At 37.2% G+C, this 15,031-nt stretch overlaps 2 protein-coding genes across 2 annotated transcripts; both read right to left on the minus strand.

Annotated features, from left to right (window-relative positions):
• Positions 1-215: 215 nt before the first annotated feature.
• Positions 216-6,482, minus strand: LOC107710136 (mitogen-activated protein kinase 12-like). The gene is made up of 12 exons (XM_016514867.1): positions 5,573-6,482; positions 4,496-4,625; positions 4,259-4,317; positions 3,969-4,080; positions 3,837-3,866; positions 3,537-3,584; positions 3,309-3,423; positions 1,508-1,579; positions 1,162-1,241; positions 962-1,040; positions 710-883; positions 216-548 (listed from the first exon to the last, which is right to left on the minus strand). Exons 1-12 carry the CDS (start codon positions 5,689-5,691, stop codon positions 472-474), a joined length of 1,095 nt encoding a protein of 364 aa, XP_016370353.1. The 5' UTR covers positions 5,692-6,482; the 3' UTR covers positions 216-471.
• A 1,020-nt stretch (positions 6,483-7,502) lies between these two features.
• LOC107710134 (mitogen-activated protein kinase 11-like) lies at positions 7,503-15,000 on the minus strand. The gene is made up of 11 exons (XM_016514865.1): positions 14,760-15,000; positions 10,732-10,861; positions 10,509-10,567; positions 10,183-10,294; positions 9,980-10,009; positions 9,633-9,795; positions 9,394-9,465; positions 9,035-9,114; positions 8,802-8,880; positions 8,221-8,394; positions 7,503-7,952 (listed from the first exon to the last, which is right to left on the minus strand). Exons 1-11 carry the CDS (start codon positions 14,870-14,872, stop codon positions 7,879-7,881), a joined length of 1,086 nt encoding a protein of 361 aa, XP_016370351.1. The 5' UTR covers positions 14,873-15,000; the 3' UTR covers positions 7,503-7,878.
• Positions 15,001-15,031: the final 31 nt, after the last annotated feature.

A 15,031-nucleotide genomic window follows, 5' to 3' on the forward strand; every position in this document is an offset into this window, starting at 1 on the left:
GTACATTATTGTTTCTCCTCTATGCCCCGCCTTTTTGAAACGCGTCGATTTTTACAAAACTCATCGGTCTGAAAAAGCGAGGTGTGCTCTGATTGGCCAGCTATCCAGTGCGTTGTTTTATTCATTAATAAAAAAAATGTGCTTTCCATGTCATACACTGTGTAAACTATTGCTTTAATAAATTAAATAAGAACTGATCAGTAAAGTATATAAAACATAAGCCTACTGGCACACTGAAATAATTAAGACTAGCATTCAAATAAAATGGTTTTTGGTTGCAGGTAAAACATGGATTTTGCATATTCAAGTCATCTAATAAAGAGAATTCACATAACTACAATAATCTGGAACCTTATAACTGAACAACATTGTGACAAATTCTTACATTTACTTACAAAGTCATATAGTTTACATTCATTACATTTTCTTTTCACATACATTTATGCATATGACATGTATTTCTGCGTTCACTCAGAGGGATGTTTCTTTGGAGTCCCTGATCTCTGTGATGGATGGCTGGAATGACAGGATCTCTGTAAAAGTGTGTCCTGCAAAGTGAGAGACAGAAATGTCAATGAATCAGAACTAAGGAATCTTCATGTGTTTCTCATCTCTCTCCTACATTATTCATTCTTGACCTCAACTCATAGAAATAAAACCTAGCAATTCTCTTATTTCATAATTGAGCTATTAAGATGTTATCTCATACGTTTCCATTGATCGAGAGGCATTTCTGTGTTGTCCATAGAGTGATCATAAGGCAGGGCCTCCGTCTCTTCCTCAGGTTCTCTGAACTCTGTAAACAGCGGGAGCTCAAGCGCCTCTGCAGCACTCACGCGTTTGTCTGAATCCAGAACCAGCATCCGCTCCAGAACGCTCACCGCTGAAAAAAAGACACTCATTAGACACAAATAACTCTTACAATTGACCCTAGCAGTGTAGCAAAAGAAAAATGGCTTACCTTCTGAACTGGCTTTAAAGAAAATAGTGTTTAAGTCTTTCTTTGGTACTTTAGGTAGACCTCTGATGTAGTTTTTGGCCTGTTTGGGTGGATGAAGAAAACACACATGCATCAGTTGTGCAATTGCATGTCTGCATGTGTGTGTGTGCATGCAATTAATTAATCTTCCTAGTGTTTCTTATTATCTGTAATACACTCACATCTTGGCTCTGTAGCTTCATGATGAAATCCGGCGCTGGCGTTCCTGTGATTTTCATGATCTCTCTCAGCTGGTCCAGATCTACAAGTCTATGTCAAGGATTCAGTGATACAATAGAGCCAGTACAGTTAACACCGACTCCATCTGTTTAATCTCTACTGTGGATTGTAGTAAAGTCAGTTCAGTTGATTGATTTTCAAATGTGCAGTGATAGCTACAGTTAAATACTCAAGCAAAGAACAACATATTATTTTTCCATTAAATTAAATCAGTCAACTAATCATCATAGTCACTAGAACATGTGAAAGCAGATCCCCTGAAATTCAGTGACATTGCAAAAAAGATACGGTCATTTCCTTTAAAAAGTGGCCTTCCAAGCAACATCTCCGCCATGATGCAGCCAACTGACCAGATATCAACTAAAACAGAAAATAATAATCACATAATTAATAATCACATCAGTTGTTGAACCAGCTGTTCATAAGTACTTTCTCACTAGATGCTTAATAACTATTAGATGGTCTGTAACTAACTTCCCAAATTTGGTTGCACCATTTGTTCTTAAGGCAGAATGTAGTAATGTATAGTTGCACAATATGACATTTACCCTCAGTGATCCAATAGCAGCCTTTAAATTTGTAAGCAGAGGTTGTTGAAATGCTGTGAATTTTTGTAATAACTTTTTTGTCTCTCATAACTAATGGTAAAAATACATTTCTGTTGAAATATAATACTACTTAACCATGAATAACATAATAGGTATGTTATAAGGATCAATAAACACTGATGCATAAAAAAAATTATGGAAAAATTAATTTAAAAAATTTTATGGTAACACTTTATTTTAAGGAAACATTCTCACTTTTAACTAGTTGCTTATTATGATGCATATTACTAACATATTGGCTGTTTATTAGTACTTATAAAATAATATTAATGCTTTATTCTGCATGAACATATTTTCGATCCTTTAAACCTACCCCATACCTAACTTAAAAACTAGCTTATTAACTATTATTTGGTGGCAAATGAAGAGTTTAACGAGGAAAAATCATAGTTAAGAGTTAGTTAATATAGTGAGAATTGGTCCTTAAAATAAAGTGACCAAATGTATTTATTATGATTGATTTTATTTGACATGCAAAACAGACCAATGCATACAGAGTTGCACTGTTTAGGTTGGGCTCGTGCTGAAGAGCCGCTAACAAAGTCATTTATTCACATAATGTTCTCCCTCTTAAAATGTAAATGAATGTAAATGCCAGCATTATATCATGCACGTCTAAAGCATTGAAGTCTGTCAGGTAAAACGAGTTTGATGCAATTCATTCAATCTGCGATGGATTTTATTTAAAACATTACTTCTCGTTGGAGGCTTCTATAAATATTTAGTTTATTTGTAGAGCAATGTTACAATTCAGTTTCATGGTGCAAAGCAAAAATATTTAATAGTGCGTGTGTTGTAACTTGGTTGGTGCCCCTTTACGTCCTATGTCCTAGAAGGACATCTAGTGGTTACGCGATGTAATAGCTACATTTATTTGTACACGTCTCTATTTCTCGTCTATCTCACCTGTTTGTGAGTAGTGCATCCAGTTGAGGATAACCTCCGGTGCTCTGTACCAGCGGGTCACAACATAACCTGTCATCTCTGAATCTGCCTGACGTGCAAGTCCAAAGTCCAAGATCTGCACACAAAATTTACTATTTGACATGCAAAACAGACCAATGCATACAGAGTTGCACTGTTTAGGTTGGGCTCGTGCTGAAGAGCCGCTAACAAAGTCATTTATTCACATAATGTTCTCCCTCTTAAAATGTAAATGAATGTAAATGCCAGCATTATATCATGCACGTCTAAAGCATTGAAGTCTGTCAGGTAAAACGAGTTTGATGCAATTCATTCAATCTGCGATGGATTTTATTTAAAACATTACTTCTCGTTGGAGGCTTCTATAAATATTTAGTTTATTTGTAGAGCAATGTTACAATTCAGTTTCATGGTGCAAAGCAAAAATATTTAATAGTGCGTGTGTTGTAACTTGGTTGGTGCCCCTTTACGTCCTATGTCCTAGAAGGACATCTAGTGGTTACGCGATGTAATAGCTACATTTATTTGTACACGTCTCTATTGGTAGTCTATCTCACCTGTTTGTGAATAGTGCATCCAGTTGAGGATAATCTCTGGTGCTCTGTACCAGCGGGTCACAACATAACCTGTCATCTCTGAATCTGCCTGACGTGCAAGTCCAAAGTCCAAGATCTGCACACAAAATTTACCGTTTTTACACTTTTGATTTTTGAAACTCCAGCTATTTAGGAAAGTTGATGTAGACATTCATTTAAATTGTGCTATAGACCAAGTTGGTTTAATACCTTCAATTCACAGTCCTGGTTCACTGCCAGATTTCCTGGTTTGAGATCCTGAAGAAAGACAACCAAAGTAGACATTTTTACAGTAAATACAACTAATACATGTACATCTAAGGTAGTAAAAATGCTCCTACTTATTATATATAGCCTGCTTTTAAAGAAACAATAACGCACGCCTCCATGCATTTTCTCAGACAATATAAAAGAGAAGAGATGGACAGAGAATGAATGAATGTCAGGGTTGAATGAAGTAGTCACCCAACCCCTTCTGTGCATCTATTTAAACTCTCCGAGGTCACTTACCCTGTGAATGATTCCGGCTGAATGAATGTACTGTGGAAAAAGAGCAAGAGCGAGAGATTTATAGATACCACAAAGCTATAAAGAAGGACATAATGTTTCACAAATGTGATTGTGTGTGTATCTGTGCCTAACCTTCAGACCCCTCAGTATCTGATAGACCAGAAACTGCACCCTGTCCTCCGATAATCTCTCCATCTTCATCAGCTTTCCCAAATCAGTGCCCATAAACGGCATCACCAGGTAACTGAGAGTAAAAAGACATTAACTGCTGTTTCATTGGTGATCTGACAGAACTTTGAACAATTGCTAATGATCTAAATTACATAATGTTAGTTAATATTTTTAATGGTGGTTTACATGTTGACAACAAAATCTAGTTTTTTAGCTTTTTAGTAGCATTAGAACTGAAAGAATTGACTCACAAATCCTGAAATCTGTCCAACAAGATTTCCGAGGTAAAGACGTCCAGCAGTCCAATAACCTGCCCAGTTGGTTAGAATTAGATATTAGGGTGCACGAAAAACATGAACAAAGTAAATACATGCCAGACTTCTTACAGAGAGGCGAACAAGGGGAAAAAGCAACCGTATGAGATTATTAATTAATGACACACAGTTCTTTAATAATGTAAATGGTAAATGTAGATGTTGGTAACATACATTCTCGTGTTTCATGTGCTTGAGCAGTCGCAGCTCTCTGTAAGCGCGTTTGGCGAACAGTCTGGACTGGAACGGCCGGTGGAGCTTCTTGATGGCCACCCGCACTCCTGTCTTATGGTCATTGGCTGAACTTTGGATGTATTGAGAAGAGTAAGATCAATGCTTGACAATTGTCATTATAACCATCTACAAGACCATTACAAAGTCCACCATCCGTGGACACTGCATACTTTCTACCATACGTCTGGACATGAAGATGTGTAGGAAAGAGGTTGTGGACATAGTTTAATGTGCAATAGGTTCATTACTCAATTTGAAACTTGAGCAATTTGGACAAGTGAAAAATCTATTAAAGTGGAAAGCTTGCTGAAGACCAACATAATGGCTTTAATTCGGCAACTTCTGCTTGTTAAACGCAGACAATGGCATCAGCAGGGAGGCTTTGTTATCTGACCTCTTGTCTTGCCAAGGAAGAAAAGTTTACAGAGGTTTCACAGTTTCACCCAGATAAGCCACGAGGGCTTTAGTTGAAGGAGAATTAAGAAAACAGATGGAAGTGTATGATGCAATAAAAATAAAAAAAAGAAGGCCAATCTAACAGCGTTCATTGCGCATTGCACAGCTTCCTTGAGAAATATCCTCCTATCTACTGACGTTACAGAGACCGAAGACTGGCTTTGTCTCAGCGTGCATTTTAAGTCATTTTAACTGAATTAAACAAAAGCTGAAGCAGTTGAAATGTTGTGAATACAACGTTTCAGCAGCCACAAAAGTTAACTTTTTAAGTTAGCTGAAGTGCACTAAATAGACGCTCGCGAAAACTTGCGTTCGTCAGCGGTAACCATAGCAACAGTATGCCGCTCGAACGAAAGTACTGCTATTTCTTACAAATTTACAACACATTCATATACAACATGTGGGCTATACCACAAAAATACTACTAAGAACGCTGCATTGTGTAAGACGACTCTTTGCAATAAATTCCGAAAACTACGGAACAGAAACGTTTTAAAAGTAACTAAATAATTCGGTAACTCTATAGAATTATGAACTTTTAAATACTAATAATGCACTTACCAGACCGTTCCGTATGCTCCGGTTCCTATCTGAATGAGATCTCTGTATTTCTCCGGCACGTCCCAAACGGTTCTGTTTATCTCCCCGCGATAAAATCCTGCCCTGGTTCGGAGTGACATCCTCAGAGAGTGTTGAAAGTAATGTCTTTCAAATATGAAACTATCCTTTTTACGTTCTCATTGTTTGTCGGAAATTTTGATAAAGAAACTCAGAGAGCGAGCGCAAACGGAGCGCAACTTGGAGAGCACCGGTAAATTTGGGGGCGGTTCAAAGTTTCCAGTTACGCACGGGAGACTCGCTGGAATAAACATGTGATCATCGTAAAGCAGCCTTTTCAGATTGTTGTCGGATCTGTAAATGAGTTTTAATTGACTCCTTCTAGTTTTAAAATACTTAACACGATGGGTTTCAGGAAAATGGTTGATTTTATTAAAAGAGATGGTGAGGGGGTCGTGGATACATGTGCTAAGTGGACTGGCTAACTTACAAAAAGGAGAAAGACCTATCCACTCCCACTGAAACAGCTGAAGGCAGTTTTTATCTTTGTTAAAAGGCACACAAAAGCCCAGAAGGAGGGTGCAGATATAAGTGCAAAGTGCTAAGGCAACATAACCAAGACATCTGAACAACATCAGAGAAGTGACACTTGGTTTGTAGCAAGTAGTTAGTATATTTTTTACACTGGACTGGACTGAAAGCAGGGCAGTTGTTGATAACGTTCATTTACATAAAGTGTAAATGTGAGAAACCAAACCCATTTTCCCCATTCAACTTCAGAGGACGCTGACTAGTTTCATGACATCAAAGTAGTCATTCAGGACCTTCCAAAACATATATTGAGAAATAATTGTGACACTGCCACTTCCTGAAATGCAGTTTCACTCACACACAAACACACACACACACACTCACACACATTCATTCTGCTGCTGTTCCTCAAATACATTTTAAATGTTGTGTAATTCTTTTCACTAGACAGAAGAAACATTCAGAAGACTGAATTGAAATTGCTTTCTCAAAAAAAAAAGAAAAAAGGAAAATTATATTTTACACAAAGAAAATCAGAATTGTTGCGCAAAATCCAAGGTCATTTCAAGATTTTTTTTTCTTTGACGTTGACATTATTTTCATAAATACATATTTTCTTATATTCCTAAAATCGTATATATTTGACACTTGTATAAATTAAAGGCAGTACGGCAAATGTATAATTACTCAATCACTCATTTATTTATTATGATTATTGTTGTTGTTATTTATTTATTTGCATTTTATCATAATGGAAATTGAGAGAAATTTGCTTAATTGTAATGAAAATAATGTCACAATGCAAACAATCATAATGGTTATAAACGTTTCTTTTTTAAATGCAAGATAAAAATTTTTTTATTTTTTTAAATTTTAGGGTGAATTATGACCCAGATGTACTTAACAGGTTTTGTGATAGATATGGATATTAACAAATGACAACTGACTTGTACTATAGAAATGGACGCGGAAATTTATGTATTACAATAAATGACATCAAGCTACATACTGGTCCTTTAAATAACCTGAGAAAAGAAAAACATGTCCAGCATAATGTTGAATTATCCGGCACTGTTGTAGTGCAGCGTAAACTAACAGTTAACCTTTATTTCAACCTTTTGTTAAGAAAAGACAGTATTTGTGGCTGGGGTGAGTTCTCTCACCAACATCTGTTTTCTGTAACTAAATAACTATTAATCACTTCATTTTCACCTGAGTTGTGATTCCATGTGAACACACATGATGCATTTGAGGTATGTTATATTCAGATATAGCCTTGCAGATGCAAAACGAGTAAAGACAATTATGTAACTGATTCAGTTTTATGCAGAGACTTTTGTACATTGATGCATATATGAACTTTTTAAGACACACATCCCACTCCATGTCCAACATTGTAAACATATTTTTCTCCTCCTCCTGCTTAGTTTGTTTTGGTTTCATATGAAAGACACCATACCCTGCTTCACCTGTCTCACATCAAATATAAAAAACTCTCAAAACGCACAACTCTGCATACATACACGCGCACACACACACAACATGCACCTTGTAATATTAATACATTGTGTCTGTTCAAACAATACCAGTCGTGTTTTGCTCTTAATTAAGTGTGTATGAACATACACCCATATACAGGAAGGGCGTCATGCTTTGGAAATACATAGTCATGACTGCAAGCTGTTCATACAGTATGTCCACCAGTCCTGTAGTTCGTATGTTTGAAAGACAGACAGTGGTGAGGGCGGCATCTTCCTGGATTGTAGTTACGCTCCGTTTTATTGTTCAACCTGAAGATTTTCAGGTTTATTGGGAGGATCTTTAAAATTGCTTACTTCCTCAAACACCAGCTCTGTAGAGGGAGAAAGAGAGCGTGAATTTCCATAGTCACTCACTGTACAATTTCAAAATATTAGTTTATTATATTTTAATATTAGGATTTAAATGTAAATCAATAAAGACAAAAAGTGTTACAAAAATATGAAATGGTTAATTTTATATTACAATGTATCAATTTGCCAGATTATGTTCACAATGATTTTCTGAATGAACAAAAATAGCTTCAGCACAGTGGTGTTTTAGTGTAAGTTTACAACATTTAATGGATGACTCCCTCTCACCCTTCCATTCCTCCAGTGTGCGATCCTTGCTCTCAGGGGTCTGATCATACGGAGGCGCCTCCGGTTCATCTTCAGGATCGTGGTATTGGGAAAAGTATGGATGGCACAGAGCTTCACTGGCTGAAATCCTCCCATCACAGTCTAATACTAGCATTTTTTTTAACAGATCAACCGCTGTCAAAGAGGGAGTATGGGGTTAGGAAAGAGTTGAAAAGGGGTAAAAAAAAAAAAGGATTTTTTTAAAACTTTTTTTTTTTTTTATATTGTTTGATATTGATAATTGCTTGTACAGCAAGGATGATAACAATAACGATAACTATAGAGATAAAGTTTTAAAAATCATTCCACAACTATAGCAATAATGATACAAAGAATGGTATGTTTTGAACTTTTAGAAGGTTTTTTTTTTTTTTTTCCCTGCTGATGAACGCTAAAAACACTGACAGCCAATCAGAATCCAGCAGACTTTAAAGAGCTCGAGCATTCAAAGCGGCAGATGGCATAAATGTAGCTCGCATTAATATGGTGCGTGGGTGCTAATATAGTTATCATTCTTAATGTGAGCAGGCCTTTAGTCTTACCCAGTGGATTTGCTCCTCTAAATATCTTCGCCAGGTCCTGCTGAGGCATGTGTGGAAGAGACTGGATGTACTTCTGAGCCTGGATGCATAGTATAAAAAAGAACAAAAACTTAAACTATGGTTTGAATTTCAGTCAATCTATCATCCATTGAGGCGCATGTACTATTGTAGTATAGTAACATTGTTAGAATTAATAAATTAAACCAATCACTGAACAGTTGGTCTCTTCTCACATGTTCAGAGGATATCTTCTTCAAAACATCAGGCGTGGGAGTGCCTACAACCTCCATGATTCTCTTTAGCTGATCTATATCTGAACAAATTATGTTAAAGATTATACAGATCCCCTCAAGAGAGCTTAGAGTATATTCAGCTGAAAGTATAAGAAAGCCTGGCCTATAGAGAGATACCCATCTGATGCCTCCATCTTTGGAAACTGATTTCTAGTTCCTTACATTCAGTTACTATAATTTAATTTGAACCATTTAGGCTGTGCTTTCGTCACCTGCCTTACAGGAAGCGAGACTCACTCAAAAACCACACATAAGCACACTAAGAGGTGATGTAAGTGGCTTTTATGAAGGAAGGATACAATCGTTGCCAGGAAACAAAACCTTCCCCTTCAGAAGTTCACCCATGATGCATCCAACAGACCAGATATCCACTGTAAAACAGATTTAATCGTATTTGATCAACCAGTTGCACAGAACATAAATACAGATGTTGTCTCACTCTATCTCTCTATCTATCTATCTATCTATCTATCTAAAAACACAAGAATTTAAGGTGCATGTTAAGATTGAAGATTTTTTTAGGTGAAGCTTGTTTTACCTGTCTGGTTGTAATGCATCCAGTTGAGCATGATCTCAGGTGCTCGGTACCAACGCGTCGCTACGTATCCCGTCATCTCATCATCTGTCTGCCTGGCTAAACCAAAATCCAGGATCCTGAGTTCACAATCTTCATTCACCGCTACATTGCTTGGCTTTAAGTCCTTCAAACATGCATACAAATTAATTTCTTTTAATATTATTTGATGTAGCATAGTGTTAAAACTAGGTAAAATCAACTTTTTTCAATCAGAACGGTGTCTTTCTTTTGTAAAGAGGGTTAAAAGGAAAAAGACTCTTGTGGCCTGTAAAGTAGACACTAAACAAAAACTGAGAATGAGCACTCACTCTGTGGATCAGCCCAGCTGAATGGATGTACTGTTTGTAAAAGAAAAAAAAAATCAAGCCATGAAAAAAAAACTGTAGGACAGAGTAAAAGAGACATAGAGACACTAAAAACAGCTTGCGTCTGCAATTCACAACTGATTCTAACATCTGTTTGTGTCCTTTTGTATGTGTTTGTAAAAAAAAAAACAGAACTGAAAATGTACCTTAAGGCCCCGGAGAAGCTGATAAATGAGGAATTGTACATGTTCATCTGAAAGTCTCTGAAATTTGACAATGTTGTTGAGATCCGCTCCCATCAGGTTGGTCACAAGATAGCTAGAAAGACAGAGACAGTCTTGGCTTATATCCGATCTAGTGCATTTAAATCATCACACACTTGCAAATAAAAACAAATGTTGTTTGATAATTAGTCGACTGCAAGTGCAGATGGGTTTAATCAAACCAAAAGTGCCATTTTAGTTTCACAGACATCTGTAAAGCTATTTTATGCACTCTCAAATGAAGATGCAGTCACCGGGCAGACACTCACACCTCATTGAATTCTTCAAGAGAAGCTGCCGGAGTGAAAACGTCCAGCAGTCCGATAACCTGGATTACAGAAAAAAATAACACGAGTGACTTAAGTGGCTCTAGACTTTGTTGTTTGAACAGATCTAACAATCTCAGTTCAGATGTTTGATGATTGTCTAACAGTTGTATGAGTTATGTCGGTGCAGGACTGGACATTTGGCATTTGTTTGCATGCGACTTACATTCTCATGTTTCATGTGTTTGAGGAGTCTCAGTTCTCTGTATGTTCTTCTGCTGTGGATGAGGGACTGGAAAGGCCTGGAGAGCTTCTTGACGGCCACTTTCTGACGAAGGCGCACATCATATGCTGAGCTAAAAGGGGAAACAGAAACGTTTGGAATTTTTTGATCCAACTCAAAACTAAAGTTTCTGCTGACATTGAGACTACAGACATTTGCCATGGTATGTTCCTGTTAAATTTGACCTTTTGTTCAAAATGGTATCACTTCCTCACAGCAGTGGACCATATTAAACACTCTCTGAATGAAAACTCTTTATTGAATGAAATGCTCTGGAGAATCACGTCTGACATGAGTGCACGACTCAGAAGTAATTAATAAATACATAGTAAAAGGGACATTTGACTCACCATTCAGGGGCTCTAGAGTCATACCAGTTGAGATTGATTAGAAAGGCAAATTTTATAGTTTCAGAAGGAAGGCCAATTGAGAAATTAGGTGTGAAAAGCAAAAGAAATTGAGTCAGTGGATAAAGTAATAATTCCTGCAGTGACTTGGTGTTATGAATGCACTTTAAATAAATCAAACCCCCTGGCAGGTCTTTAGAACTTGATTAATGAAGGTATTCTTAGAAATATTTTAATCAAGATGCAAGATGCAGTCATTGAGTTTTCTACAACTGAATCGTGCAATATGGTGTGATATGTGCATTTTATTTTATTTCATTTTTGATATTTTATAAAAATATTTTATTTATTTATTTTTCCACACTGAAGTCTGTTAAAGACAAGAGCACCCAACCCCCATTTGGGATGCTCCCATTCCTTGTTTCAACCCCTCCACACCCCAGGTCTGCCCTGCCCCCTTCCTTTAAAATGAATCGGCTCGGCTGTGAAGAAGTCAAATAATCACACAATAGAAAAGGGCTTAACATGAACAATGCAAATTCACAGCTCATTTGAGTTAGAAAGTGTTTGTGGGAGTGTGTGTGTGTGTGTGTGAGAGAGAGAGATTCCTTGGGAATAAAATGACAGACATTAACAGGGTCTGAATAAGGATTGTTCATTCTTCTAGTTGTAGTGCTGTAATTCTGAATGAATGTGATGATCTGAATATCTAAATTCAAATTATAATCACATTTGAATTAGGACATTGTGACTAAATGACTATTGCCTTGTTTTGCATGCTTTATTAAAGCACTATGGGACCAGGCCTATTATTAAAACAAAAGATAACAATTGCTTAATCAGGCCTCTCGTGTCAGATGATACACTGCAATGTCTCTATAATCATATCCCCAGGCTGTTAGAAATAGTTGAACCTAGTCAGCTCGACATGGGATCCAATCAGTAGCAATTAAATCTCCAGTGTAAATCCATTGTTAGTGTTGTGCATCTTTTAATATAGATAATGAAATAATTAGGTCTCAGGTGGTCTCGAGATGTTGTGGGGTATCTGCATCACTGACAATGAAATGAGCTGCATCACATTATTTTTCAGAGCAAGCCTCCCAAACAAATGGGAAGAAACACTGGTAATAGCTTCCAAAACAGGACGCCCATGTGATGCCCTCAATCAGTGCTGGTGCTTTTTTGCCCCCAATGCCTTTGGGTTTGTGATATTTGTTAGTTAGCTTAGCTGTTTATGTGATTTTATGCTCATTGCAATCAATGACAATTATACATTTTGTTGTACAGATTATTATTAATATGGGATTAGCTAGGATTGTGCAGGGTTTCTGAATCACTACTTTGGTTGGAGCCACTGTTTATGTGATTTTATGCTCATTGCAATCAATGACAATTATACATTTTGTTGTACAGATTATTATTAATATGTAAATTATGAATGATATTATGGAGTCGTTCACCCAGAAATGAAAATTTGCTGAAAATGTACTCACCCTCAGGACATCCAAGATGTAGATGAGAAATGTAGCATCACATCACTTGCTCACCAATGGATCCTCTGCAGTGAATGGGTGCCGTCAGAATGAGAGTTTAAACAGCTGATAAAAACATCACAATAATCCACAAGTAATCCACACCACTCCAGTCCACCAACTAATGTATTGTGTAGAGAAAAGCTGCATGGCATCAAGACGTTTTTAACTTCAAACCGTTACCTCCAGCTAAAATATGATTCCTCTATCCATAATATTGCTTTCTCTGAATTAGGAGACAAATATGCACAGATCAAGCACCATTTACATGCAAAAACAGTTCAAAATAGTTCTAAACAAATATGTGGGTGGATTTTGATGTGAGATGAAAACAAGGGTTGGACTTTTTCACTGGAGGAAATGTTATTATAAATTATGGACACTTATTTTGGCCAGAAGCAATGATTTAATGTTAAAACACCTTAATAATGGATTTGTTTCTTATAAACACACAGCTTTTTGCTTCACAAGATGTTAACTGATGGACTGGAGTGGTGTGGATTATTGGAGGTTTTATCAACTGTTTGGACTCTCATTCTGACAGCACCCATTCACTGCAGAGGATCCATTAGTGAGCAATTCTACATTTCTTTAAATCTGTTCTAATGAAATAAAAAACTCATCTACTTCTTGGATGGCCTGAGGGTGAGTAAATGTTAGCAAATTTTCATTTTTGGGTAAACTATTCCTTTAAGGCATTGTTGGTTTCCATTCGGTTAATAACTAATGAAGATTATATTTATACCATCATGAGTCAGACTGATTTTGACCTGGCTCTCTTAGACAAAGCTGTTAGAACAGTAGCTTGCAGAGCGGAAACAGTAATGCCTGATTACACAACAATTGTGAAACATGGTAAAAAAAAAATTTTTTAAGTTGGGAAGGGGAAGAGAAACATGTTTACTTGCAAACTTAGTTTAGCATATCATCTGGATGATTACGCAACTACTGCTGGTGCATCAAAATGATGTGACGTACTTATAAATAAACTGATTGACATCTTCACAATATTTGCAAATGGTGAAAATGGGAAGATGCTGAAGCCAGAAGCTCTGTCACCATGGCAACTGTTTCAGTCAGTCACAGCACAAGGGAGGCTAGTGGGTTCTAATGTTGTAGATGAGATGCTACAGTGTGCAGTGCAATGTAAATCTCTCAGAATGAGAGTGCATTACGGCAGGATGAATTATTTGGACATTTTCCCTTGCAGATGGACGTCAGATGCTGATGGGGGGTGTGGCACGGGTAAAACTGGAAGACGGTTTCACTTTAAGACCGGAACTGAATAGGCCTAGCATGTTGTCTACTAGAGCAATATTGTGGTACCAGATGGGCATGTTGGAAGGTTCTTTATACAACCTAACTAAACACATTTATAGTATCAGAAGCCTTAGTATGTGGTCATTCTGTATAAAAACACAAATGTCGTGACTACCTGTGATATACAGGGAAATCTCTGTGTTTTCTTTTAAATACTGCCTTTGTGTTCTTGACAGATTGCCAGATACATACAGTAAATCAGCTTTCAGTTCAGCATCATTCAGATGAAGGCGATTTCATTTCATCTACGGACATGCCAAATGAGGTCATACAGACATTGTTGTTGAAGGAATGATTGACACATGTCAGTAAACAAAAGGAGCAGCAGCATTTATCACAATATAAACAAATTTAAACCGTAAAGCCAACAAATATAATTTTCAGTATGAAATGTTAGTTCTATTTTGTTAAATATTTTCCTGCCAGTGGTTGATTATCTATGTGAAAAAAGTAAGATTAATGTTTTTTCCGGATGTTGTTTTGTCAGGCTTTATTCCTGCCTCACCCTCTCCTCCTCTTGCACGCTAAATTACTAGTCGTACTACGGCGAAGGCTCAGCTAATGAATATTAATTAGTTCATGCTGACGTTGCTTAGTAACCTTCCTGGTGCTCCCAGTGTAATATTCATGAGCCACGCCTTCATTTAAGGATTCGATAGCGGTCTAGAGCCGAATATCAGCGCTTTAGCCAATCATCGGTTACGTCATTAATATTCATAAGGCAAACCTTCCTCATAGTAGTATTCGTAAACTCGCCTGCTGGACTCACCATACTGAGCCATATGCCCCCGATCCAACCGGTGTGAGATTCTGGTATCGTTCTGGCACCTCCCAGACAGTCTTGTTTAGTTCTTGCCGGTAGAATCCCGGTCTTGTCGACATCTCTTCAGTTTAAAAAGACGCTCTTTATTACTAAACTTTCAGTAAAACATTAACGCATCCGCCAGAGAGATATGCTTATGTGTGGAGGCAGCCGGCTTTAGTCCCTCTATTTGCCAGAAATGGGAGGAACCGTCTGTGATGCGTGTGTGTGTGTGTGTA

The sequence above is a fragment of the Sinocyclocheilus rhinocerous genome, unplaced genomic scaffold (genome assembly GCF_001515625.1).
Source record: "Sinocyclocheilus rhinocerous isolate Xijiao unplaced genomic scaffold, SAMN03320098_v1.1 scaffold1708, whole genome shotgun sequence".
NCBI classification, from domain to species: Eukaryota; Metazoa; Chordata; class Actinopteri; order Cypriniformes; family Cyprinidae; genus Sinocyclocheilus; species Sinocyclocheilus rhinocerous.